This window comes from Melozone crissalis, unplaced genomic scaffold, assembly GCF_028551555.1.
Source record: "Melozone crissalis strain CALT ecotype California unplaced genomic scaffold, PUWL_Pcris_2 ptg000002l_1, whole genome shotgun sequence".
Taxonomy (NCBI): domain Eukaryota; kingdom Metazoa; phylum Chordata; class Aves; order Passeriformes; family Passerellidae; genus Melozone; species Melozone crissalis.
The window spans coordinates 15,570,342-15,596,849 of NW_026535780.1; the positions used below are offsets into that span (position 1 = coordinate 15,570,342).

The window sequence follows — 26,508 nt, forward strand, 5'->3', positions numbered from 1 at the left end:
CTAATTCTCCCTTCTACACTGAGCCTTAGAGCACACAGCACATTTAGGCTTATTTAAGAACCACGCAAACACTGAGTTAGGATAGTCAATGCACTTCTAACAAATTTTCTGTGTTCGTTTGTGCAGAAGATTACATGTCCCGTGTCAGAGAAGGCACCGCGCGCCCCGCGCTGCCGCACGCCCCGGGACAGCCGGCCGGGAGGGCCGGGCCGAGCGCTGGCCACGGGCGCCCTCTGCCGGCGGCTCCCGGCCACGGGGGACACACGGACACGGGCGGGACACACGGACACGGGCGGGGGACACACGGACACGGGCGGGGGACACGCGGCCATCGGTGGGGGATACACGAGGGGCCATGGCGGGCACACCCGGACAATTGACTCGCCTCGGGCACGAGCAGTAAATGCGCTGTTTCTTAGCACTCGTGGTACAAAAGCATCCTGTGCCATTCGCTGCCGCCTCTGATAGAGACAAGCACACTACAGTCCCCGGCCGGCAAAGCAGCCTTTTAGTGGGATTTCTCCTTTCTTACTTATTGAAAACAAAAACCTCCAGTCGTTACAGGTAAGTGTGCACAGTATGAAAACTTAGGCAAAACATTTAACAGGCTGCATGCCTGCTACTCCACTGAACCATCACAATTACACAAAACATGTCAGTATTAGCTTCCTTGCAGGAAACAAATCAAGGGATTGCACTAGGGACAGATAAAGTACAAAATAATTCAGGTGTGATTAGAAGTTTTATTAAAAAACCTTGTAGATGTGATACATCTTATAGGATGACAAGCACATAATCAATAAAGTTTTTGTCCATCATTATATTGCAGTATCAGTTCTGGCAAACCATAAAAAAAAAAATCAAAGATCAGGTGACATTATTTTGAATGCTTAACAACTGACCATCCACCCTTTGTCATAATCATCTAAATTCCTTATATAAATTAAACCTTATTGAGCCTATGGACTATTTCACATATTCATTATACCCAAATGATAAAGAAAGAAATAAAAACAAACAAACAAGCATAAAATTCTATATCCTTTTTTACATAGAGAACGAAGTGTAACTTCATAAATGCATGGACAAACCTGACAGGCATTCACCAGCACTCAGTAATTGAAAAGTCAACATTTACACAGTATGGCTTTCTTCCTAAATTACAACAGGCCTTACAAAAAACACAGATGAGGAATTTACATAAATGACTACAAATGGAACCAGAACCAAGGCTGTGATTAGGGAGCTTTTGTGTTATCTGTTCCTGCCCTTAGTGAAATAAAATTCAAATATCATGTAACCTGATTTCTTCATTTCATAAGCATTCAATTTTCTTACAGCAAACAACAAAAGACATGAGCTACAACTGTTATATCTAAAGAGAATAAATCTATACAAACAAAAAAAAAAAGAAGAAAAAAACCAGCTAAAATTGTATCTGCCTATTCAGAACATAGTTACAGTCACTGCATGTTCAAGGTCTGTCACCCAATACAAGAGAAACACAAGATGATAAATACAATGATAAAACCTTTGATTTAAAATGAGAATAAAACAAGAAAAACTGACTAAATCTAACCTGGACAGAAGCCTTTACAGAAAGCAGATGAACCAACACTGCTGGGAGGGCAGTGATTTAATGACACCAGGACTACTACAGCAATACTAACAAAAGAAATCAACCCTCACAGAGTCCATTTGGACCCTACTGCAACAAGGCTTATGAGAGGTCTAGAAAACATGTCTTAAGGGAACAGCTGATGGAGCTGCGTCCGCTCAGTCTTGAGTAGAGGAGACTCAGGAGGGACCTCATTTCTCTCTACAGCCATCTGAAAGGAGGGTGTCATGAGGTGGAGGCCAGTCTATTCTGCTGTGCCTGCAGTGGGGACCAGAGGAAATGGCCTTAAACTGAGACAGGGAAGATGCAGATGGAATTTCTTTTTCCAGTGTTGGGGTAGTCAGGCATTGGAATAAGTTGCCCAGGGAGGTGGCAGATTCACCAGCCCTGAAGAATTTAAAGGGTATCTGGATCTGGTCCTGGGTGATGTGGTTCAGGGGTTACAGTGATAGTACTGGCAATAGTTGGACTTGATAATCTTCTCATTTTCTTCCAACCTTGATGATCCTGTGATTCTACCTGAAGCCCTCTGCTTCTGCAAGGACCACACATCACAGGTGAGTGAACAGGCAGCACTGCAGGTGAGGCTCAGCAGTTCAAACTGCTGCTGCCCCTGGCCAAGTAAAACCCTGAATAACAACCCTGAATAAGCACTATTTATGAGCTATGACAACTTTGTGCACATGAAACTGCACTCATTTGAGGCTAACAAAATGGTGGGTTTGTGGAAATGTCATATTATGTTATTTCTAGTTGTTACTGAATGATTACACAACTAAATACAACCTAAAACACAGAAAACCACAGGAAATTGAATATTTAATCATCTAGCTAATTCTAACCTGAAAATAGAAATTAATCCTCCTAAGTAACAAAGTAAAAATAATGTTGGGGGATAGGGGGAGAAGGCATCAGCTTTCCTTCTGGAGCATTTCAGAGGGAATCTAATAGAAGAACAAAAGGTTACAACCATATAGAACTTATTTTGATATATAATTATAGAACTGTCTCAAAGTTCCGATTGGCGAATTTACCACAGGACCTGGTTTATCATCTTTGCTTTAGTAACTAAGTTACTCAAATACATCAGACTCAAATAAATCTGTTTCAAAATAATGTCTCACAACATCTATAATGAATGACAAGAGCTATGTTTCATTTTTAACAGCTGTATTTCCAAGAAGGGAATATAAATTTCCTTTGAATTGTGAGAAAAGCTACTCAGTGAAAAGGACTGAAGACGAAGACAATAAAGTGCAAAGGACTGAACTTAACATGTTGCTTAGAAATATATAGACATGAAAAGTACATTTATTTATCAGGAAGAACATAGAGAAAATAAGCTTTTTACTGAACCTTAACTGAAAGACAGCAAAACTATGCTCAGACAAAGGCTTGGAAGTTCCCTAAAGTGAAAGCACTTCTCAGAAAATTACCCTCAGTAAGACAAGCTGGAATACTACAACTTTTCACAGAAGTACCTAAGCCAAAAACCCTTACAGCAGAAATCTGATTTTCCCTAAACAAGAGTTCAATCTGTGGGGTGGAGGATGTGGGGAAGGGGAGACAGGGGGAACAGGAATAGGGGTTGTACATGTAAATCGCTGAAAGCATCTTTATGAAATTTAAGATCAGTGCTTTGAAAAATAAAGCCAATGCCTATGAGGATTTAAGTCCACCAGCAAAAAGGAAACAAAATTATGTGAAAAGTAAATGCCTAACCAAAAGCCCAAAGTGCAGCCCTGAAATACTGAACATTCACATTGAAGCATCTTTTGCTGAAGACTCAACAACAATTCTGCAATTTTCTTCTATTAGCTCACACATCATCAACCAAACTTCACCTACAGATTTCTAACAGAGAGCTGGGTTGAACCCTCTCACCCCCACTAAAAATCTCATGCTGCAGCAGGCCAGCCTAAGTGTTTAAGACTTCCCTGACAGGAAATCTTACCAAAAAAATTGCACTCTGTAAAAAGAATCATAGGAAGACAACACTTCAGGAGAAACTTTCTATGATGAAAAACACCTGCAGATTCATACATGGTGGACAGTCTGCCCACATTTGAAATAAGAATTACCTGAAAAAACCACTCTGTTTTCTGTAGTTTCAGAAATGGTCCAATTCGAATTGCATTAAAAAATGTTCTTGCAGTAAAATAACAAGTTCAGATATGTTTTTTTTAAATTAATTTTTGAAGTAATTCTGTAACAGCAAATAGTCAAAATTTGATATTATCTCAAGCATTAGAAGCAAGAGACAAAATGGCACCATAACAAAAGCATAACTAAGCATATCTTAAGAAATGGTTGCTGTAAGCAAGTTTAAATACATCTTTATCAAACTGATTCTTTAATGTCATGCATACCTATTTCAAGTTCAATTTAAGGATATTTTCTTAGCACCCTCAAAAATGTGTTTTGTATTAGGTTTGCACAGCTTAAAAGAGGAAAACATTTACGTGAATGTGTCTTGCCAATTACCCAACAGTTTATTTGCTCAAATATCACCCTCCCGTACAAAAGCTCAAATTCTCTTAACAACAGTCACCTCGAGACCACTAAGGCCTACACTAAGGCAGCAGATGATGCAACATCATCCTGACAAAAGAGCATAATGTTAAGTATTATTCTGTGTGACAGCGGCACCGAAGTGCCAAGGCCTTTGTATTTTCCCCCCATATCTGTGGGCCTGAATTTGTGCAAATATGTAAAGCCAGGTAGGGTACTGAAGTAACACACAAGTTGTAGGAGGAAGGAGGTGCCTTGTTTTCTTTGGTTTTTAGCTTTTAGCATCCTCCATTTTAATATTCTGGCACATAACAAGAGATTTCTCTACTTCAATTATCTGCATCTAGAAGAAAAAGAATCTTTTGAAAATCTGGCAGGACGCTTACATAGGGAAACACAGGTCCAGGAAAAACAAACAGGGGGCATTTATAAAACATTATTGTTTTTCACATTGGCAAGACAGAAGACAACTCTGAGGAGCCTAAAAAGATACCAAAGGCTCAAGCAAGCAACCCCAACAGCCATTTTGTTTAAGTTTTCATCTTCTCTAGGCTCTACTACATAGGTTAAAGATCCCAACAGGCCCCTAGTAAAGGGAATGCAGACTGAACACGAGCACTTGGCATTTTCTAAGTGGTTCAGTCTATTTAACTGCATTTCACTGAGAAGAATACAGAGGCAACATCCCTGTGTTACATGTAGTACAGGCAAGGGAAGATGGAAACCCATAGGAAATTCTCCTGAATTAGCTCAGGGTTGAGCACAGGCAAGCTCCCTGACCTGGCTGCAGCTTCCCCACACTGCCAGAGGCAGCACCAGCCTCACTGCCACAGGCTCACTTCCCTCTCTGGCCAGAGCTTGCTCTGCTTTCTGTGCCACAGCATGGGAACAGAGAGCTGAAGAGCTAAGGGGGTCCAGGTGAGGGAAGCTTTGCCTTTGGACCTTACTCAATGTCAGGATTATTGCCTACTTGCTAAAAAAGGAAAGACTTGCACCAAAATCACTTCCCTGGAAGGAAGTTTCTCTCGAACACAAAGAGTTGAACCCTGCATACCAGATCACAGGCTTACAGCTCAGCATGGGAGCCATCCTACAGTGAGCTGAATCCATCTCTGACACTGAGAAATCCCTTTCAATACTTGCTCTCCTATCAGCTACATGGAAATAATTCAGCCATTTTCTACAGAAAAAAAATGAAGCATGGGGTCCAATTAAGAATTTTGATTACTTCAATCCTTTGAAGAGCTCCAGAAGAGAAGGAGCCTAGAAGGAGCTAAAATATTTCTTAGGCTTTAGTAAAATATAGTTCTGACTCAAGCACCACGTTATTGTAGGACAATTAAGATTCCTTTTTGTTTTTGCACTCTTATTTTCTTTGACCTAACGGTATAATCCCACAAGAAGACAATTAACAGTGACGAAACCTTACCAAGCTGCAAAGACTTCTTAAAATTATCTCTGCTATAAAAGCAGAGCCCAAGATTCTTTTAAGATAAAATATTAATTTAATAATACCTAATTTCATTGTAAGCAAGAAAAAGCAGTTTATACATACAGATTAAGTGATCTTGTTCAAACGGGGTTATCAAAACAGAAGCAACTGCAACTACTTTGACTATATTGCCTCTTTAGTTACTCTTGAAGTTAAACTGACTCTTTATGCCCTAATAAAGTTTTTCTAATAGCATCCTTAAATACACACATGCATACTTATGATATCAATATTAGAACTGTAAGCCTTTTAAGTTGGCTTTATAAATTTGATGTCATTCTGTGCCAAGCCAATCACATTAACTTACAGTGTCACTAACAAAACATCACTAGGACCAGCAAAAACCACTGAGACAGACAGAAACCACCCATACTACATTCTAGCTCACTTAGCAAAATGATCATCCAGACTTCAAGTTAGCCACAGCCTCTCAAAACTCACAAAGCTCTGCTCTCCAGATTTCCAATGAGTACTTAATGCATACAATTAAATCCACAGAGAGGCAATCTATGTGCCAAGCTACATCCAGATGTGTATGTGTGCACACACGTACACACAGCCATTTCCATAAAAAGCTTCAAAGTGATTATGAATTACAGACAGGAAACTAATGTAACTTCCTCTGTGGAGTCTCATCCTAAAATAAATGTCCATATCATACAGTATTCATCCCCTATAACTTCCCTTATACAGAAAAGATTTAAGTTGGATTTTCAGGACAGCACTCCAATTAAACATTGACACTTCAACCCAGAGTAAAAAATCTGAGTACATACAAGGTTCTGCTCACTGTGAAGGAAAAAAGGCCTTTACAGCCCACAGACATCTTCTTTTTAGTCTAAGTTTTACAAAACTTTAACTATTACCTTCATCAAAGTCTGCATCATCCTCTGTATGTTGAGGGAAAGGGAAGCAATTTGTGATTTCCAGTCTGTCATCCACCACAAGACCCAGCAGCACGCCTTGAACCACTTCATTCCCCTGTCCTTCTTCTTGGTAATGTTTAATGATCTTCAACACAACCTAGAACACAAAATGATAAAATCATAATATGCAATGCATTGGTTTTGTCCTCAAACCTATGTATCTGGAATTTTAAATTTGTTGCATGGTTTAGAGCTGCAAGCCAAGTGAGCTTAAGCACCAGCAATTTTAATACAGGCCGAGGAACAGACAGCCATCCTAATATTACAGGGAAAAAACAAGACCATTAAATAAACCATCAAAATGCAGTTCTAAATCAATTTTTTGAAACACCATTCTAAAATGAAATATTGATCCTTTTTACTTTGGCTTGTTGCTTTAACTGTGAGCTTTTAACAGTATCTTGCAGGTCCAATAAGCCCCCTCTTGAAGGAAAGAGGGCACAAAGAACTAACAAAACATCTTAAAAAACTATGCAGAAACTGATAGGAATTTTTTAAAAGATGCAGATTCCATCAAATTTCAATTGCATTAATCTTTTAAAGTACATCTCACTGAAGTTTTACTTCAGATGATAGTTCAAGTTATATAATGTGAATGGCATGTCATAGGGTATTTAAGGAAAATCAATGATAAAAGAAAAAAAATATGCACAAATTACTCATAATATTTTTAACAACATAATTTCCACTTCCTTCCTTAAATCTGAACTCTACAATGAATAATTCTCATGAGATTATACTGTAAATTGGAACAGTATGAACAAAACCACTCAAAAATAGTCATTTGCTAGCAACACTTCATACTTGAATAACATTTTATACTTGACAAGAACTACAATAAGGTAAGACACTAACCACAAACCTTGACTTGAAAGAACTTATGCTTTCTCCAGTGTAAGAGAGGTTTATTCTACTAAACCCTAATCCATCCATTCAAAATCCAACAGAAAATGTCTGATGATTGTTGTTTTCATTAAAGCAATACTACTTTAACATCTGCTGGCAAACAAACTTGTTTAGTAGATTTCAGCTCAACTGCCCTTAGAACAGGCTTTGTACAAGCACTGGCTTTTAGAGAACATTCTGCAGGGGAGGGGGGGGGAAGGAAGTTAAGCTCATACTTACACATCAGGAACATATATTTGTCCCTAGCTTTCCCCTTTGTTGATTAGCAGATGTCACTCTTTGTAAAACACCATTAATGTACTGAAGTACCATTATACAGATTAAATGAAAGAAAAAGGAGAGTAGAAGATATTTGCAAATACACTGCCTTCTTGGGCTAAAATGGGAAAATGAGCTTCATACTTGGAGGCAGGGCAGAGAGGGTAAAACTGAAAAGAAATATCCATTTCCAACTAAGTTGGATTTCAGTATCAAACTGGACCAACACCCACTGACTCCTTGTTTATTTACAGTATCACTCATTTGTGCTTCCTCTTTAATCTAGATATACTTGCATTGAAGCTTCTCAATCATAGATAACATTTCACTCCAATCCTCATTCACATCTGTCACTCAAATCCTCTGCAGCCACACCTTTTTATTCAATTTGCTAAAACAGGTCTACAGAGCAGAGACACAAAGAGATACTTTGGTTATATACATGTTATTTCATGGGAAAACAGCAAGGAAATTAGGATCAGTGGGCAGTGAAGCAGTATTTAACAGTGATGGAAACAATACACCAACCACCAGTTTGAGATCACCTGGGCACAGCAGATGAATATATGAGTCAGCACATAAATAACATTCAGCCTGCATTTAGTGTAAAGCTAAGGTTTATCATACATTTGCCACAAGCCCTGTTTTCCACAGCCATGGCATCCCTAACTACCCTGCCAGAACACAGCACAGAGGGCACTCAGTTGTCTACAACTACTCTCAGCATCTTTACAGTCTTGCAAACTTCACCTTTTCCAGTATTTTTCTCGTTTTCTCTTGAGTTCTCAATGCACACTGAGTGTCCCTGTTAATGTATTATTTGCCTGCTTGACTTCATTCCAGGAGCATTTGTGACACAATGCCAATTTGCTGCAGCGTTTCTGATGATAATTGCTTACAGAAAGCAGTCACAAATGAAACAAGCATGGGCTGTCACAGAGTATCAGTGATTTTTCAGAGGAAGAAAACTAGGAGTTCAAAGCTCTTAAATGTTAACCAAATACCCCAATACACAATGAAAAGCCTGCACTTTTCAATCTCCAGCCTGGGAGACACAGACCCCAGGGATTTAAGCCTACCTGCAACCTCATTTTCCAATAGAGTCTAAAAAAGGGAGCAGAGAAGTTCATGAACTCAATACTCCAAATTTCACAGCCACTAGGACACCGCAGAAGTTTGTGTTTATGACTGCACTGGAAAATACATTAGCTACCGAAATCACTTATAAAAAGATGCATCCAATGACACAGGATTTTTGTTTTCATTTTGTTCTTTGTTCTGGACAGTTTTATTCAGCACTTAAGACACCAGTCTTTTGTACAGCAGACTCTTCAGCTCAGATTGAAAAACCTGCCACCAAAACACTACCATATGACCAAGCAGGAAATGTGCTCTGAAACTTGTATTTCAGTACCAAAAACAGATCTGCAGGTGTAAAGCAGAGCTACTTCTCTAGTAATAACATCAGCTACAACACTAAAAATGTAATTTCCATTTGTTTGCTAGTCTAGATACAGCAGGAACAGCTGACCACTATGCAAACACCAATGCCATAACATTTCAATACTTCATACTGAATAAACCACATATACTCAAGAAAAATGAGCACTAACTTGTATCTAGACATTTCCTAAAAGAAAAATATGTTATGTTTGTGAAGCATGTGAACAGAATCAGAGCAGTTATACTGGTCTGAAAATAAATGTAGTAAGTGTTAAAATAAATAATGCAAGCAATGCAGCACATTGAAAAGTATCAGTTTTTTCCAAATAACACTTAAAAAAATCCCAAAGACATCTAAATGAACACCAGTATAAGCATCTTTCAGTCAATGCTGATTCACCTTCCTAACACCATTTATAATTCCCATCCAATTATTCCCCTAATAGGAGATATTGCTCCTTTGTACAAGCTATAAATTGTTTTAAATACCCATAGACCCTTCACTGCTATGCCATAGCTACACAAAATTAACATTATCCAAACCAAACCGTTTCAACTGCTGCTGTTACTAAAGTAATGCAGCTGGCCAGCCAGGAAAGGTTATGTTTTTAGGGAGAAAATGTATCAAATAACAAAAGAGCCCTCAGATTTCTAAACTCTAATACCCTGAACACAAGTCAATAATCATATGCAGCACGATTTAGTAAATCAGCATGTAAGAAATATTCAAGTACATAATGACTCTTTAGAAAAGAACATACAAGTAATTCCTAAATAAAACTCAAAGAGTTCCCCAGCCTTGTACATTCAGTGTTCAAAACACCAAAGTAATTTAATCACTTGGAGTAGCCACTTACCAGATTTTAATGACCATTAATCCTCAATTTAAAAAAAAAAAAAAACAACTTTGCAATTCTGCAGTGCTTCTAATTTCCAAATCTTCAAAGTGCTGTTCAAACATTAAGAATAAAGTTAAACTAAAAAAAAAATTTAAAAAAAAATGTAAAAACCATTCGGTAACTATTAAGAACATCAAAGATACATATTTTAACTGCATACTGCCAAATTTTAAGTTGGGCTACATCCTAACATCATAGTTGCTAATTTCAAAAGTTTGTACTTCACTACAGAAATACATGTAACAGGAACCCACAGCTGAAGTATCATGAGCCTTTGCGGGAAAATTCTTTGAAGATCCCACTGTAGGGACATGAATATACCAAGATGCACATTTCTGCATTTATCTAAAGAGAAACAACAGCAAATCAAAGCACTGAGGATTCATTTACAGCAGTGTTCCAGAGAGCTGAATGTCACCACACTGAAACCAGACTGCAGTACTTGTGCCATGCCTTGCACATGTGAAATCGAACAAGAGAGAGCTTCTGTTAGCCCAGCGAATACATGATACAGCACACTGATCTACAGTCTTAAATTAAGTATTTGTATCTTTTTAAATGCTTAACATTTTTTGCCACCCAAGAAAGCTTTGTGGTCACAACCACTGGCATCAATTGCCAGCATCTGGGGAAGAGGATGGGGAGGGAGTCTAAATAACTCTGGGTGATGTAGCCGGTGTCAGCACTGACTGGCTCACTGCTCTCAGTGCTTAACACCACAACCCTGTGACCCACAGTCAGCCTGGCAAAAGGGTCTCCAAAGCTGTGACTCCCGATCATGTGTGACACACTTTGAATGCATCCATACCACACATGTGCCTTCTCCACACAAACCCTTAAAACTCAAACCATGAACTTTTATATATGTGTTTCAGCATGAGCCATTTTACTTAAACTCCTAGCATAACCCAGATTCAAGAGAGAACTGATAACACAGCTTTGTAAATGGACAGATCACAGTGTTAGTCATTACTAACAATGACTCAGACAATCGTGTTAACCTCAGAGCAGCCTGGAATCAACATCTTGATACACATAAATGGTGTGTATATGTATGGCATATATGGTGTGTATATGTATGGCGTTTACCTCTGAATAAAGAGTTGAATTGTTTAGCAATTAATATCCACATGAAGACATACCACATTTTACTCTAATTTAGTGGCCATGTCTCCTTCTCCAGGTATCCCTACACCAAAAATCTACAGCTGGTGGTGTGCTGAAACAACCAATTAGCTATGCAAAAATGAAATTTAATTAAACAGTTCTGAAATATCCAAGTAAGCATGGAATGGCTTTGTTTTTAAACAAAGACTTGGAAAAAAAAATACAAAAAAAACCTAGATATCATGAAACATGAGGAATGTTAACATTTTAATAGCTCCAGATGAGGTTTTTACACACTACAGATAAGTGCTTATCCTACAGTTACAAAAGACAAGTTCTGGAAGCTGACCAAAAAAACTTGCCTTGAGCTGATTTGTCTCCTGGCTCCAGCACCATTTGATAAGACAATAACAGAAACTCTCAACTTTCCTGCCAGGAGAAAAGGAACTCTGAAGTAAATTAAAGATATTACTGCAACGATTAACATTAAGAGAACATATGTCTGATACACATGACACACTCTTCCAGATGATTAAGGAGACAGATGTTTACAGACACACATTGAAAATTCCACCTTAATCAGTGCAGTGCACAGAAATGGGTTCTAGAAAGCACTATGACAGATAACATGTCAGAAGTAAGTACAGAATCAACAGGTTGATACCCTGGTCTCAGAGCTGTTGGATATAAATCTTCATGGCACAAGACTTGCCACCACATAAAGTCATGGCATGAGCCCAACACCAAGCTGAGCTGACTGGCTGACAGTCCTGAGGGACAGAATGCCATCCAGAGGGACCTGGACAAGCTCAAGAAGTAGGCCACAGGAACTGCATCAGATTTTGTAAGAGCAAGGGCAGGGTGCTGCACCTGGCTCAGAGCACAGGCTGGGGGATGGATGCACGGAGAGCAGCCCTGGCCAGCAGGACTTGGGGCACTGCTGGATGTGAGGCTGGACATCAGCTGGCACTGGGCACCCCCAGGCCACAAAGCCGAACAGGTCCTGGCTGCATGCAAGGCAGAGGGGGCAGCAGGTCGAGCAGGTGACTCTGTCCCTTCTGCTCCAGTCTCATGAGATCCCACCTGCAGTGCTGTGTCCAGCTCTGGATCCCCAGTGCAGGAAGGCCATGGACCTGTTGGAGTGAATCCAGAGGAAGGCCACCAGGCTGACCAGAGGGATGGAATACCTCTCCTGTGAGGAAAAGCTGAGAGATTTGGGCTTGTTCAGCCTGGAAAAAAAAGGCCTCGGGTTGACCTGACTGTGGCCTTCCAGCCCCTGCAGGGAGCCTACAAGGACAGTGGAGAGGATTTACAAGAGCATGTTGTGACACGACAAGGGGGATTGGCTTCAAACTTAAAGAGAGTGGTTCTAGACCAGATATTAGAAAAAAATGCTTAACTGTGAGGATGGTGAGGCACTGGCACAGGTTGCCCAGAGAAGCTGTGGATGCCCCATCCCTGAAGGTGTTCAAGGCCAGGTTGGATGGAACTCTGAGCAACCTGGTCCTGTGAGAGGTTTCCCTGCCCATGACAGGGGGGCTGGAACTAGATGATTCTTAAGGTCCCTTCCAACCCAACCCATTGTATGAAACTAAAGATTAGAGGTGAAATTGAACTTTGCATGTTATACTGATCTCAATAAATATGACAATTTTGACTGATAAACACTGAATTCACTTAAATGCATATTCCAGCTTATTTGCAGAGATCTTTGATTTTTTCTAGATTCTCTTATTGAACAGGACTGCATTTTTGACCATTCCTGACATGATGGATGTCTAGACATTTTTTCTTTTCTTCTTCATACTTAACTTTTATTCTAAAGTTCTTAAAACTCTTAGACCAATGTTATCTCAGAAGAAGTAAAAGAAAAAAATTTAAAAATAATTTTCTATTGAGACCTTCAACGTCTTAAAGTAATTATTTTGGCAGATATCTTCAGTTCTAACTATGTTTGGTGGCCAAAAAAAAAATTTTATTCCCTGAGAAGTAATCAAAAGCTACTTAATCTAAACATTCTGTTGAAAAACCTAAGGCCAAGACTGAGTAGACTTAAAAGCAAGGTAACTTCAGAAGAATATAGTTCTGAACAGCAACTTCAGAAACAACAAGCCTTAGCCCTCACTGTTCTATCTAGCAAGTGTAGCAGTCATCCTTTGGACAGAAGACCTCAAACGCCCCACAATAATTTACCTTTATCTTGACTTGCTAGAGTCAAAACAGCAACATTTATGAAGTCTTTGTAAATACAGTTCTTGGAATAGTAAGCTTACATTTTATGTCACTCAACACCTAATTCAACATCAGATGTTAAAATCTTTATTCTGAACTTGACAAAAATTTGGGGCTTAAAAACAATAATTACATAGGAGCATAACAGAATGATGCATGCAATTTCATACCATCTCAATTGGGTGCAAACAGCAAAATATCCTTTTGACACGAGCAGAGGTTTCTTGCAGCTGAGCCTAAATTCACCAGCAATGAACAACGTGCACTGATCTCACGTGGGCCTCAAGCAGAGAATGCTACATATATTTTTTACACTGAAATTATAAATTATAGGAGTCTGTCAACTTTGTCTCATGTAGGTGCTCAGCACCAAACCATTCTGGAAACCCAGGTTAAATTGAACAGAAAATTGTCCACCTTGAATATGGGGGGATGATACTACATGCTTCTGTACTATATTAATTTTTTTGAGTATTAGGAAGCACATGAGAAGCATCCAAAGCTTTTTGGTCCCTGGGTGTCTTATGACATCAGTTAGTACCATAACACTTGCTTAGTTTGTAAACCTCAAGACTTCAAATGATTTAACTGCAAGAGGGAATATCAGTAACCTTTCTGCTCCACAATATCTACATGAGGCTAAAGAAAACTACCCAAATCATAACAGATTATTGATGCAACAAGTCTTTTCTGTCACTTCTGCTTGGTTTAGGAACCATTTCCCCCTGTAATGACAGGAACCTAGATGGTTTTCCAGACTACCTCTTGCTTATAACCATCTCACTTTCCTTCAGCATTTGGTTAGGGTTTCTTTCCAACAGGACAAAGAAGGTGATAATATCCACATACAGCAATAAACCAGATATAACATCCCTTGTCACTTCATTTCAGTAAGTGGCTGACTCAAAGCACAATTTTTAGTCAGTGACTGGCCAAAAGGCATTTTGTCATTCTTCCTGAACATTAACTGCTTATGTGCACTGTTTGGAGCGTGGTTGAAAAAGCTGTACCTTGCTTATCCTGAAGCTTAGTCTAGAAAAAATAGACATTCTGTTTATTTTTCACTTTCTGAACACTCTTGCATAGATTATGTGTAGCTCAGCAGCATGCTCAACACAAACTGCAAGCAAAGCTTCAACCACCACCGAAATATCCCACAGAAAACACTTGTAAAGCACCTGCTCTTTCAGTTGCTTTATTCCTCTTTTTAAGAAGAATTACTTCCAAACTGCTGTGACTCGAGAGCTCTAGAATTTCCCTAATAGCAGGAGGGAAAACCATTCTAACAAGAAGGGGGCCTCCCTACAGGGACACAGCCTGGCTGCCCCTGCCAACAGCACCCCACTTCCAGTCAGGGTGGCTGTTCCCACAGTGCAAGCCCAGATCCCACAGGCACTGCCAAGTGATTGACACACAGGCTGTTCACTCACTGGAAGCAAGCTGAGCTGCTGCAAACACAGCTTGGCTGCTCCCTCATTCTATTACTGGGACACTTGCAAAGTCATAAAGATTTTTTAAAAAATCATAATCTACTTCAAATTACAAAAATTACTGATTTCATGTAAAACCAGACACAGAACATGAAACATTTCTCAGTACCTAGAACTAAAACTGGTTAATATCTAAAATATAAAATGGAATAGACAAACTGAGACAAGACTCCACAGGTAGGTGGAGTTCAGACTGAAGAACTGAAGTAGTACAGACACCAAGCCTGTTTCTGCACAAGTTCAACATCAGAAGGGAAGATTACTGGGTTTTGGCTAGAGGCGTGTTGGGTTTTCATAGGCTGTGGTTTTCCTTGACTCTGCCAGGAATTTACATTCATCAGCTAATGTCTTGTAGGTACCATGAAATATCTGTTTAAGTCATTTATTTACTCATGTCCAAGTGAGCTGCTTGTTCTTGCAAAAGGAAGCAGTTAAACACAAACTGCAGCACATCAAAAGAAAAACTAATTAAATGTGGAGAAAAGCAAAGGTTATTAAAACAGAAAAATACTGAATGTTAATCAAGGTGTGTGTTACCAAATAGACCAATCTCTTCTTCATTTTTGTCCCACTACATTTGAGTTTTACAGTAGCTCAGGCTAACAACCATCTCCAGGGTTAATCACAAGCCATTAGCACACTTTAATATTGCCTCAATGTAACTAAAAATGCAGAATTACATGTGCACAGCCATTGCTGTGCTCACATGCTGGTAAGACACAGTTCTCTGCAACACAACGTTTCATAACACATTTCACAGCACATGGGCTCATGCACATTCCCATGGAAACCATCACGGCCACGGGCACTGCAGAATCACTTCCTTATAGAAACCCTTCCATAGGACAGCCCCAGGACCTCCTGGTGCAAGGGCAGGGCATTAGACATTGCCAGCACACTGACAGGAGGCAGAGGTAGGGATGGGATGAGATTAGCATCCAAAATTCTGCTGGTTGCAAGAGGGATGGAGCATTTCCCCAGGACTACTTAGTATATTATTTCTTCTGTTTCCCAAATCTCACCGAACAAAACATTTTTGAAAACATTCAGTAGTTCAGGCAGTTTTTGCAAATTGCCAATACAATTCATATTTATTATTCTTACTGAATTCAATATCTAGCCATCATTTCAAGAATGAAAGCTAAGGAATATACTCCTTCAGAGCACAACATATGGAAATTATATACAAGTGGTGTAGACAGGCACAGTTTCAACATTTTCTGCTCGAAACACCAGAACTTTGCATTTATCCTTCAGCACACAGTCGATAAAATGTTCTGTGTGTTAGTGAATATCAGTGTTCACATTCATGGTGCACAAGGAGTGTATTGCAAGTACAAGGTTTTCTTCAGCATCAACTTCTAGCAGCTTCCTACAAAAAGATTTAAAGATGACAGCCAAAAGCAGCGGTAGCAATTTTATTTAACAGCCTATTCTTTAATCAGATTGTGCCACACTGCTACCATTTTGAAGTTGAAGAAAAACTGCAAGACAGTTACTCTTATCTATTTGACCTTCAAAAATCAGCAAAGGCAGACCTAGATGGGGATGAGGGAGTGGGAGTTCATCTGAGACTACTGATCTTTTCCAAAAAACATACCCTGCACAACAAAACTGGAATATGCTACTTAAGGGTGTGTCTTTAAAGCATGACTTCCATATGCATTCAACAGATGCTTCCAAGTAACCAGTAAAATCCCTACTGGAATGACTTCCATATCATTTTAATAATTTATAACTTTTTGCACAATGATTTTTTCCACATTGAAACACTCAGCCTTTCTGGCAAACGCCTGGTTATGTGCTAAGGGGCTGCAACAGAGACAGATCCTCCTAGTAACAGCTAGTGCAATCCAGAGAACCAAGCCTGCATGAAGTCTCAGTTTTCCTACTGACTTAAAAGTATAAAATTGAGGGGAAAAAAAAAAGGCCCAAACCATGAACGTCCGTTATTGCTTCAGCTTTCCCATCTTTCGAACAGAGATTTGCCTTTGTGTCATCATCTGAACACTGCCACATGAAAATCACTTCCAGCAGAGTTCCATTTCTAATAACAGCTACTGTGACAAAGAGATTAAAAACAACCATTCTACATTTTATCACTGAGAGTGCCAATGGAGAAGGCAGTATGGCTTTCAAATTGCTTCCAAGGAGTGATGACAGCTGCAGTAAATATCCTATATCTCATCTAAAGTTGAAAAAGCTTTAAAATAGCTAATTTTCTTTGCATTGCTAATAACGTAATAGTAAAAAATCCCAAGACCCAAGTGCTCAAAACTCAGCCCTAGATTGAAGAAGCATTTTGTCAGACTCCATACTGCCCTCAGGTATGCACAAAAAACCCCCAAATAATAAGTGATTTACACCTCCATGTTCCTAAACATCAAAGAACTTGCTAAACAGGAAGGGGTATGAACACTGCTTCTTGCCCAGATATGGGCTCCAAGGAACAGGAAGGATGTGCAGCAAACACACTGCAAAGCAGGATACAACATGTGAGCAGAACAAAGGCAAAGACCAACAAGACTTACATGCTCAAAACAACATCCACACACTCTCTGTCCAGAAAAAAACCCAAATATTTACAAAAGAGAATTAGCCTGTTATTGCATGCACAAAGCAAAATTCAGGCACATCATCAAACTCCAGTGAGTAAATAAGCCTGTCTATTAACTTTAAAATTTGATAAAGCCAAAATAAATTAATAGAATGCTTATCTGAAATAAATATCCATACACAAGTCATTCAAAAATATTCCCACACTTATGCTGAAGTAACTTTGTGTATGCACATTAAAAAAGACATTATCAAAGTTAAGCTCTACTGCCTTTGTTTTGGATTATTGAATAATCATACAAAATACTAACAAGAATATTTATTATATGAGCCTAAAATTTTTCCATTTGGTACATTAACAATTAATTTACTTTCCATTAAGCTGGTATGATTTTGTTATGTGGTAATGTAATTAAACTGTTATACACTGTTGGTAAAGTCAGTATCACATCTCTGCAATCTTAATGCTGCTGGAAGTTTAAAAATAATATGAAAGAAAAGTATGCTCAAAACTATACAATCACTGAGGAGGTATTTTGAGCTTTGAGTGTAAATATGGAAAAACAACATCCAAAAGGAACCATATAAAAAAACTATCTCTGGCAAAGAAAGATTAATGATAAAATACTATAGCAACAATAAGTTGAAGATATACCATCCTTTTTCAAAGATTAGGGGACCAAAAAAAGTTTGCTCCTCTTCCTACAAGGCCTTTCATACAGTCTGTAAGATTTATTTAAAAGGTGGAAGAAAAAGTCCAGAGACTGAATAGGGTCTGGGAGGTGCTCATTTCATACACAGCACCAAGGGCCTCTCAGTATCTGTACCTGCTGGGTCTCTCCCTGGGGCCTGCAGTTCTGTGTACACTTCTCTCACCCACACCACACTGAATGTCAGCTGCAAAGCTCAGATGTTTTTACAATAAACTGAAAACCAAAGGAGAACATTTAACAATGTTCAGTGTGCCAGCAGACATAATGCACTGATTGCACTCAGCAACAAAACCATCACTCGTCACCTCCCAACACAGAGAGTCAAAGCTAACACCAGTCAGCACAAAAGCTCATGATTATTACCTGCTGCATTTTAGATGGAACATTTTAATCACTAAAAGGTAGGAATTTATTTGAAAGCTATCTGGTGGAAATACTCTTGTCCTCAGTATCAACACAAACAAACAGGAACCACAAGAGCACGATGTCCTGTTTTCACAGGAGCTATGAATTCACGATTACCACGCCAGAGACCAGTTTGACAGGCACATAAGAGGGCCAAAAGAATTTGAACTGCTAGTGACAGCAGTGTAGAGGGCAACACATTACTCCTCCCTGCATGCAGCAAAAGGCCTGTTTTGAACTAAGATTTTCCCCTTGAAGTCTTGAAGTATAACACTGCTGAACACATTTAAGGCACCTCCACATTCAGAGTAACTCCTGTTGTCAGCACACAAGTTTGATGGCATGAAGCGATACCAGATGTTGCAGTTCCAAATGCCTCACCAGGGTACACTTACCATGACACTTAGGAGATGCTGAGTGCACCACTGCACTCTTACAAATCATTTAAAGTTTGTGCTCTGCTAGCACATATCCCCTCCTATCCACTGACAAAACACTGAAATCTGCATTCTCAGAACATCATGATATGGGTACTTTACCCACTGCAGTTCAAGAAATTTCACTAAGCCTGAAAATTGTTATATTCCAAGGAGGCTCTTGCCCTTTTAACTTACCAGCACATATTAATGCTTTCTCTTCTGAATTTAAGCACAGATTATATGTCAGAAGTTCCCTTCTGGGTTAGATTCATGCAACTCATTGTTAATACATGAAGATTAATAGAATATAAAACAAAGCTCTTCTGTCTTCTCCATGGTTCAAGGTATCCATGAATACATCAAGCCAGTATTCAATCCACACACCAACTCTCAGAGCCAGCACAATGTCATCTAACTCTTCAGGGAAACAGGTCAAGGAAAAGTCAACAAGATTAAACTTCAAATTAAAATTCCATTTTAACTCCTTTGGAAGAAACACAAAATACAATACAGCCTGAAGGATGTTATATCCTAAAATACTCCTCTACAGCTCTGCAATGTCAGAAACACTACAAATGACAGCAGGCAGAACCCACCACTGTGCATTCTTGCAAAGTCTTCAGAAAGAGTAAAGAAGGAAAAAAAGAAACACAAGAAATGCTAAGGAAAGCACAATAGTCACAACTCAAGAAATGTCAGAGATTTCAGCCAGCTCAATACAGGCTTCACCAGTACGACAAAATTACAAAATTTACTATGGAAATTGATTCTTTTCTTTCCATAGTGTCAAAAGTTGTCATTTTAAAAAGTCCTTACACAAACATTAGAAGTCTTAGAAACTGATTTTCAGTAATCATGGTACGTTATTTCATTTACTGTGGTCAAACATATCATCCTGAAGGGCTCCTCCCTACAAACAGCTGAGGATACAGTCCAATGTATCCAACCCCTTTATGGCAAAAATGGATGGTAATTAAAAAAAAGGCACAAGTGTGACAGTTTTCACAGGGGTCTTGGGATGAGGGAAGAGACAAGGATCTGACTCCATGTTTCAGAAGGCTTGATTTATTATTTTATGATACATATTATACTAAAACTATACTAAAAGAATAGAAGAAAGGATTTCATCAGAAGGCTAGCTAAGAATTGAAAAGAAAGAATGATAACAAAAGCTTGTGTCTCAGACAGAGTCCAAGCCAGCTGGGCTATGATTGGCCATTAATTAGAAACAACCACATGACACCAATCACAGATGGACCTGCTGCATTCCACAGCAGCAGATAACCATTGGTTACATTTTGCTCCTGAGGCCTCTCAGTTTCTCAGAAGAAAACATTCTAGGGAAAGGATTTTTCATAAAATGTGTCTGTGACACACAAGCCACCTAAATATCACAATTATGAACAGAGCAACTACTGAAAAAGAATTCAAAAATTATCTGAGAGGTTTTTTGAACATGTAGACTCATATATTCTTATCTGTGTTATTGTAAATAAGCAAATAAATCCTCTATATATACTTACCATAGATAAGAATACAGAGCACTAGGCACACCACAGCATCACCAAATCAGGGATGATGTAATGAAGCCTGAAGTAACAATCTTTGATTAAATCACTCGTATCTGACACAAGAGAATGTGGCACTATAGCCCCATGGGTGATGGTGATGCACACAGGCAGACAAGGCCTACAACTTCTAACCATCCCCTTGACATATTTATGTTTTGGCCAATGTATGTTTGCATTTACTCCAAACAAACTTACAAAGATATCTTAAGGTGTAGTAGCAATTTGCTATTAGTATTGAGGGTTTTGCACATCAGCAGTTATGAAGATATAAGAATAGAAACCTACAGGCATTTTGAAAAGCCTACATAACTTTTGCTACTTTGTACAATATGTAAACATTGTGTGCAATGGACATATGTGTAAAAAGAAATCACATGCAGTGGTTGAGTAAAAAAGGAACCATCATTGCCATTAGTGAAATGATAAAAGCAATGCACATATGAATGCTTTAGCATGAGCTAAGGATCTTGTTATATTACTTTGCAAGAGCCATGCATAAGCAAACCTTTTTCAGTCAGCTAACTGTTCTTCAGAACCATTTCTGGGTGTGTAATTTTTTGAATGTGTAAATAAATGCAAGGGTAAGATTTAAAAAGAAAAAGTAATTTTGGAGCTTAACAATTTAGTTAGATGAATTTAGGTAATTTTACCTTCTTTCCTAGAATAACCTAATGCAGAAGCTTTGCAGAGAATGAAACACCTTCCCAGTAAAAACACAGTCCCTTGTAACTACTCTGAAGGCAAATGTGATTAATAATAACACTTATCCGGCCTAGCAGCACACCTGCCTTGCTAAGAGCTCCCCACCTCCCATCCCACAGCTGCTATTTTCCAGAAGAAATTTTCCATATATCCATCACCCACACTTTATTGGTCTGACACAATCCACAATCCACCACATGGAGTAGCTGGTTTTGGATATTAGTTCAATTTCTGAATGACACAGACTTTGATGCTCATCATGTAAAAATGGTACTTACTTACCCTACCAGATCTTATTATGCCTTTGAATGACACACCAGTTCACTTCTGCCTTCACAGTTTTCTGTGTTGCCTGACATCACTACTAAAATCATCAGAAATGCATAAATATGCCAAGGAATCCTCCATAGGTGCAATTTTAGGCAGTGTAGTAGGGTTAGAAGCTTCACTAGGGAAGCATTTTAGAGAAGTCTCCAAGACTTGATGGAAATCTAGAATTTTCTGTTAACCCAAAAATCATTCAAAGGAATAATTATTTCTTCTGTCCTAAAATACATCAGCTTATAGATGGAATTTCTTACTGAAGGAAAATACTATAATATCAGTGAACCAAATCTGATTAATTTTATCAGCTGAATTACCAAATATTTGGTTCTCATTGCAGAATTTCCAGAATAGAACAAACCAGAGTCCAACAACACCGCTTGCAAAAAAAAAAAAAAAAAAAAAAAAAAAGGTGTAAGCAAATTCTGGTAAGCAAATTCTGTATAATTACTTCTGACAGCTTGGAATAATTATAGAATCAGAGAACTGTTTAGGAAAAGATCTCTTAAGATCATCAAGTCTCATCATCAACCATGAAACCACATATTTAAGTGCCACATCTACATGTATTTTCAAAGACTTTTGAACTTTTGAGGAATGGTGATTTCACCATTCTCGGCTTCCTGTTACAATATTTAACCACCCTTTCAGTAAAGAAATGTTTCCTAATATCCAATTTAAACCTCTCCTGTACCAACCTGAGCCCATTTCCTCTTGTCCTATCACTGTTACCTTGGAGAAGAGACCAACCCCACCTGGGCTGCAGCCTCCTTTCAGGGAGCTGTAGGGAGTGACAAGGACTCCCCTGAGCCTCCTTTTCTCCAGGCTGAACAGCCCCAGCTCCCTCAGCGGCTCCTCACCTGAGCTGTGCTCCAGCCCCTTCCCCAGACATGCTCCAGGCCCTCAAGGACCTCCTTATAGCAAAGAGCCCAAAACTGAACACGGGGTTTGAGGTGCAGCCTCACCAGTGCTGTGTCCAGGGCACAGTCACTCCCCTGCTCCTGCCCCAGGCCAGGATGCCACTGCTCCTTCTGGACACCTGGGCACACCCTGGGCACTGTCAACCAGCACCCCCAGGCTCTTTCCAGCAGCCACTCTTCCCCAGGCCTGTGCACTGCTGCAGACAAAAGCTCTCTCTGGGCTCCTTGACTGGAGAAAACATAACAGAATATCCATTCAAATTTTACAACAGGAAGCAAAGACAACAGGATATCATAGGTGGCACTTAATCTGACCTTTCTGTCAGGATGGTCAAAAACAAATACGTGAATTCTTACATCTCACCTGAAGGAAAAAGCACATTTTGTAATGTGCTTATAGAGGGTTATCTTTTACCCTGCATTTTCTAATTTTTTAGAAAGACCACACCACCTACACTGGAATCCATTTTCATTCTAACTTTATTTAAGAAGTTGAACAGATTAAAATAAGAAAGAAGTTAACTCCAGAATGCTTTATCTGTACCAGATTTTAAAAAGAGGCCCAAGAAGCAAACATTGCTGCACCATTACATAGTAAGGTAACATCCTGGCATTCAGAACTTCTTTTCATTACAAATACTGGGGTTTTCTTACTTTATTATTCCTCTGAAACACCAAGCTTTCTAAACATACTTTCACACTCTCACATAGAGAGACTACTGATGCATCTTCTATTTTGCACTCGCAGACTCCAAAGCAAGCCACCTAAACATGCCTCTGCTTTCAAAGCAGCCCCACTTGAAGGGTTAATTGTGACACTGCCAGGAGATGGGACACCACTGAGGAGAAAGAGATCACCAACTTCCCTGATGCCCTCCTGAATTCACAACTCTTGGTGTGCAATCACCCTGGCCATCACCAAGATTGAGGAGGAAGTGCTCTTACTTTGTGAGAGCAGACATTTAAACCAGTGAGGTATCAGGAACACCTCAGAAGAATTTCAGTAAGACATCTGAAGGACTTATAACACAATTCACATTGTTTGCATGCCAATTTATGCCAACATTTCTCTCCATCACAGATGTCAGAGAAGTTTATGAACCAGTGTCAATGTCCTGAGAACACTTTCTTTGTCTAGGAGACACCTGCAGGAGGTGGAAAGTTGAAACCTTTCATAGTTTTCAGTAAATCACGTCCCTCTGTACTGACTCCATGTGAGAGGCACCACTGTGCTGGACCAGAAGAAAATACAAGGAGAGGGAAAAAAAACCATGAAACAAAACAAAATCATAAGCATTTGCTGGACTGTCAGAAGCACAGCATCAGGTCACAGCTGATCTGAATCAACAGCAGCTCACAAAGCAGATTATATGCCTGATAGAGAACAACCAGGAGAAAAATAAATGAAATTCATCAGTTGTTATCAAAGTGTATGGCACCAGCCTGCAGCAGGAGCAGCCTGCTACCCACTGCTGGCCTTTTTAGAACATTTCACAACTGGTCAGTTTTCACCATTCCTTGAAAACGCTCCATGCACCAAAGCCACAGGCACACAGACAGCTGGACACAACAGGGCAGAAAAAATGTGATTCAGATTTCCTCCTTCACAAGACCTACTACACACAAATAAATTATTCTTCATCTTCCAAATATTTACTACACTGTATATCTCCAGGATAAGAGCAGAGGATTACCACTAAAAGTGCCAAGCAAGCATCAAAGGTTGCCTCAAAACTACGATCTTCTTTCTCATAACCAGGGTGCCAACTCTCCCCTTCACACTCCAGCTGTACAGTGTTCTGTTGACACTGGAAAAGATGATGAAGTAATAAAACAATGTTTCTATCCTTAAGAAGCCACTTTTTCTCCTTGTGTCACTAACAGTATCCCCAAATCTCTAAGGCCCGAACCAACACAAAAAGAACCAGCAGCAAAGCCAAGAACCAACTTTAGCAGATGCTCTTCCACTTCTGGCCTGCACAGATTGTCTGTATTAGGATGGCTCTGTTCCCTGCTAAGCCACTTCACCCCATCAGTTTAATTTATTCCTCACTAAGCAAAGGCAGGAGGTTCTGACAGCCCTGACAGAGAAGGGAAAGAGCACAAAGGGTGAGGGAAAACCCACCGTGCTTCTCAGCTCTTACACCTGCGGCATTTTCCGGGTATCTGGTACGAGTGTGAGCTATGAAAGCTGCAAAGAGCAACTCCGGGCACAGGGGCGGTGAAACTGAACGGGGGAATGGGACATGATAGACAAATCACACTGCGCTGGCCCGGCCTTGGCTGACACACCAGGGACGAGCACGGGGAGCCCGGGCAGGGATAAATAAGACGCCGGGCAGGGATAAATAAGACGCGGGGCAGGGATAGGAAGCCGAGCAGGGGTAAATAAGAAGCCGGGGAGGGGCAGGAAGCCGGGCAGGAGTAAGAAGCCGGGCAAGGGTAAATAAGAAGCCGGGCAGGGAAGGGAAGCCGGGCAGGGGAGGGAAGGAGGGCAGGGGCGGGAAGCGGGACAGGGGTAAATAAGAAGCCGGGCAGGGGCAGGAAGCCGTTCCTGTCCCTCGAGAAGCGCCGCTCCCCGCAGGACACGAGGCTCCGCCGCGGCACCGCCCCACGCACGGGCCCGGCCGGCGGCTCCACACGGCCATCCCGCCCGCCCCCCGCCCGCGGAGGCCCGGGGCCCTCTGCTCACCAGCCCGTCGATCTGCACTTGCTTAACGGCCGAGTCCCCCGCGGCGGCGGCTTTGCCTTTGCCCTTGGAGGCGCCGAAGCCGCCGCCGGCAGCGCCCGAGCCCTCCTTGCGCGACGCCATGGCTGCCCCGCACGGCCGGAAAGGGAAGCGCGCCACACCGGAAGCGGCGGCGCGGCCGGGGCGCTGCGCGGCCAAACGGCCCCGGGCGGGAACGCGGAGCGGCGAGCGCGGGGTCCGGCATGGCGGCGGTGCCGGCTCAGGGCTGCCGGCTCGGCTCGGCTCGGCCCGGCCCGGCCCGGCCCGGGTGTGCCCGCAGAGACTGGGCCTGGGGCCTTGTGCCAGCTCATCCGGCATGCGACAGCCGAGACAGCCTGCCCTGCCGGCTTTCCTCTCCACAGAATCATTTACCTTGGAAAAAGCGCCAGGATCATCGAGTCCATCCTATGAGCAAACACCACCTTGTCCCCTACACCATGGCACTGAGTGCCCATCCAGGCGTCTCTTAACACTCCATCGATGCCGACTCCGCTCCCTGGGCAGCCCATTCCAGTGGTTAATCGCCCTTGCTGGGAAGGAATTCTCCTTGATGCCTAACCTAAAGCTCCCCTGGTACAGCTTGAGTCCATGTCCTCTGTTTCTGTCACCCATCCTGTCGCTACTTACCTGGGAGATGAGGCCAACCTCTGTAGCCACATTTCTCCTCACAGAAAAAAGCAAGGCAATCTTCCCAAGAATATTTCTGAGATTCACATTCTCTGAACCTCAGAGAATGATCATAACAATTCTTATCTCATTTGCCATGCCTGTGTTGAGCCGAAGTAGAATGCACTATGGAGATTGTTTAGCCACAAGATTCTGTGCCTCTGAGGTGCAGAGTGGAGTGCTTGGCAGATTCAGTTTAGATGTAAGGCAATATAGTGTAATATAATATAGAATAATATAGTATAATAAAGTAATTAATTAGCCTTCTGATAAGATGGAGTCCTCCTCATCATTTCTCCCTGCCATGGGGGTCAACCTGTTTCAATGGACCTCCATCTGGCTACAACCTTCTTTGGTTTCAAAATGTGGAATATGTAAAAAAAAATTTAAGAAAGGATATTCTTTGACATTTGTTCTTTGTATGCCTTCAAGCCTAATCAACAAAAAAGGAGATTTAATCTGTGAATTAGATAGCAGCTAACAAGGTCTAAGCAATGTCCAGGCATTAGAAAGAAAAAATACTTGTTGCCTTGTTAAGGTTTAGTGCTGGATGTTCTTCAATGATCTCAGACCCAGAGGGAGGTTAACAAAGAGCTCAGGAAGAAGGATGTGCCACTGGCAG

At 40.6% G+C, this 26,508-nt stretch overlaps 1 protein-coding gene across 1 annotated transcript in view; it reads right to left on the reverse strand.

Moving 5' to 3' along the window:
* Positions 1 to 25,328, reverse strand: part of EIF3H (eukaryotic translation initiation factor 3 subunit H) — an 86,550-nt gene extending 61,222 nt beyond the window's left edge. Inside the window, exons 1-2 of the mRNA XM_054289308.1 lie at positions 25,185 to 25,328; positions 6,488 to 6,644 (exon numbers count right to left, since the gene is read on the reverse strand). Coding sequence (XP_054145283.1) covers positions 6,488 to 6,644; positions 25,185 to 25,304 — 277 coding nt within the window. The 5' untranslated portion in view covers positions 25,305 to 25,328. The remainder of the gene's footprint in view (positions 1 to 6,487; positions 6,645 to 25,184) is intronic.
* Positions 25,329 to 26,508: the final 1,180 nt, after the last annotated feature.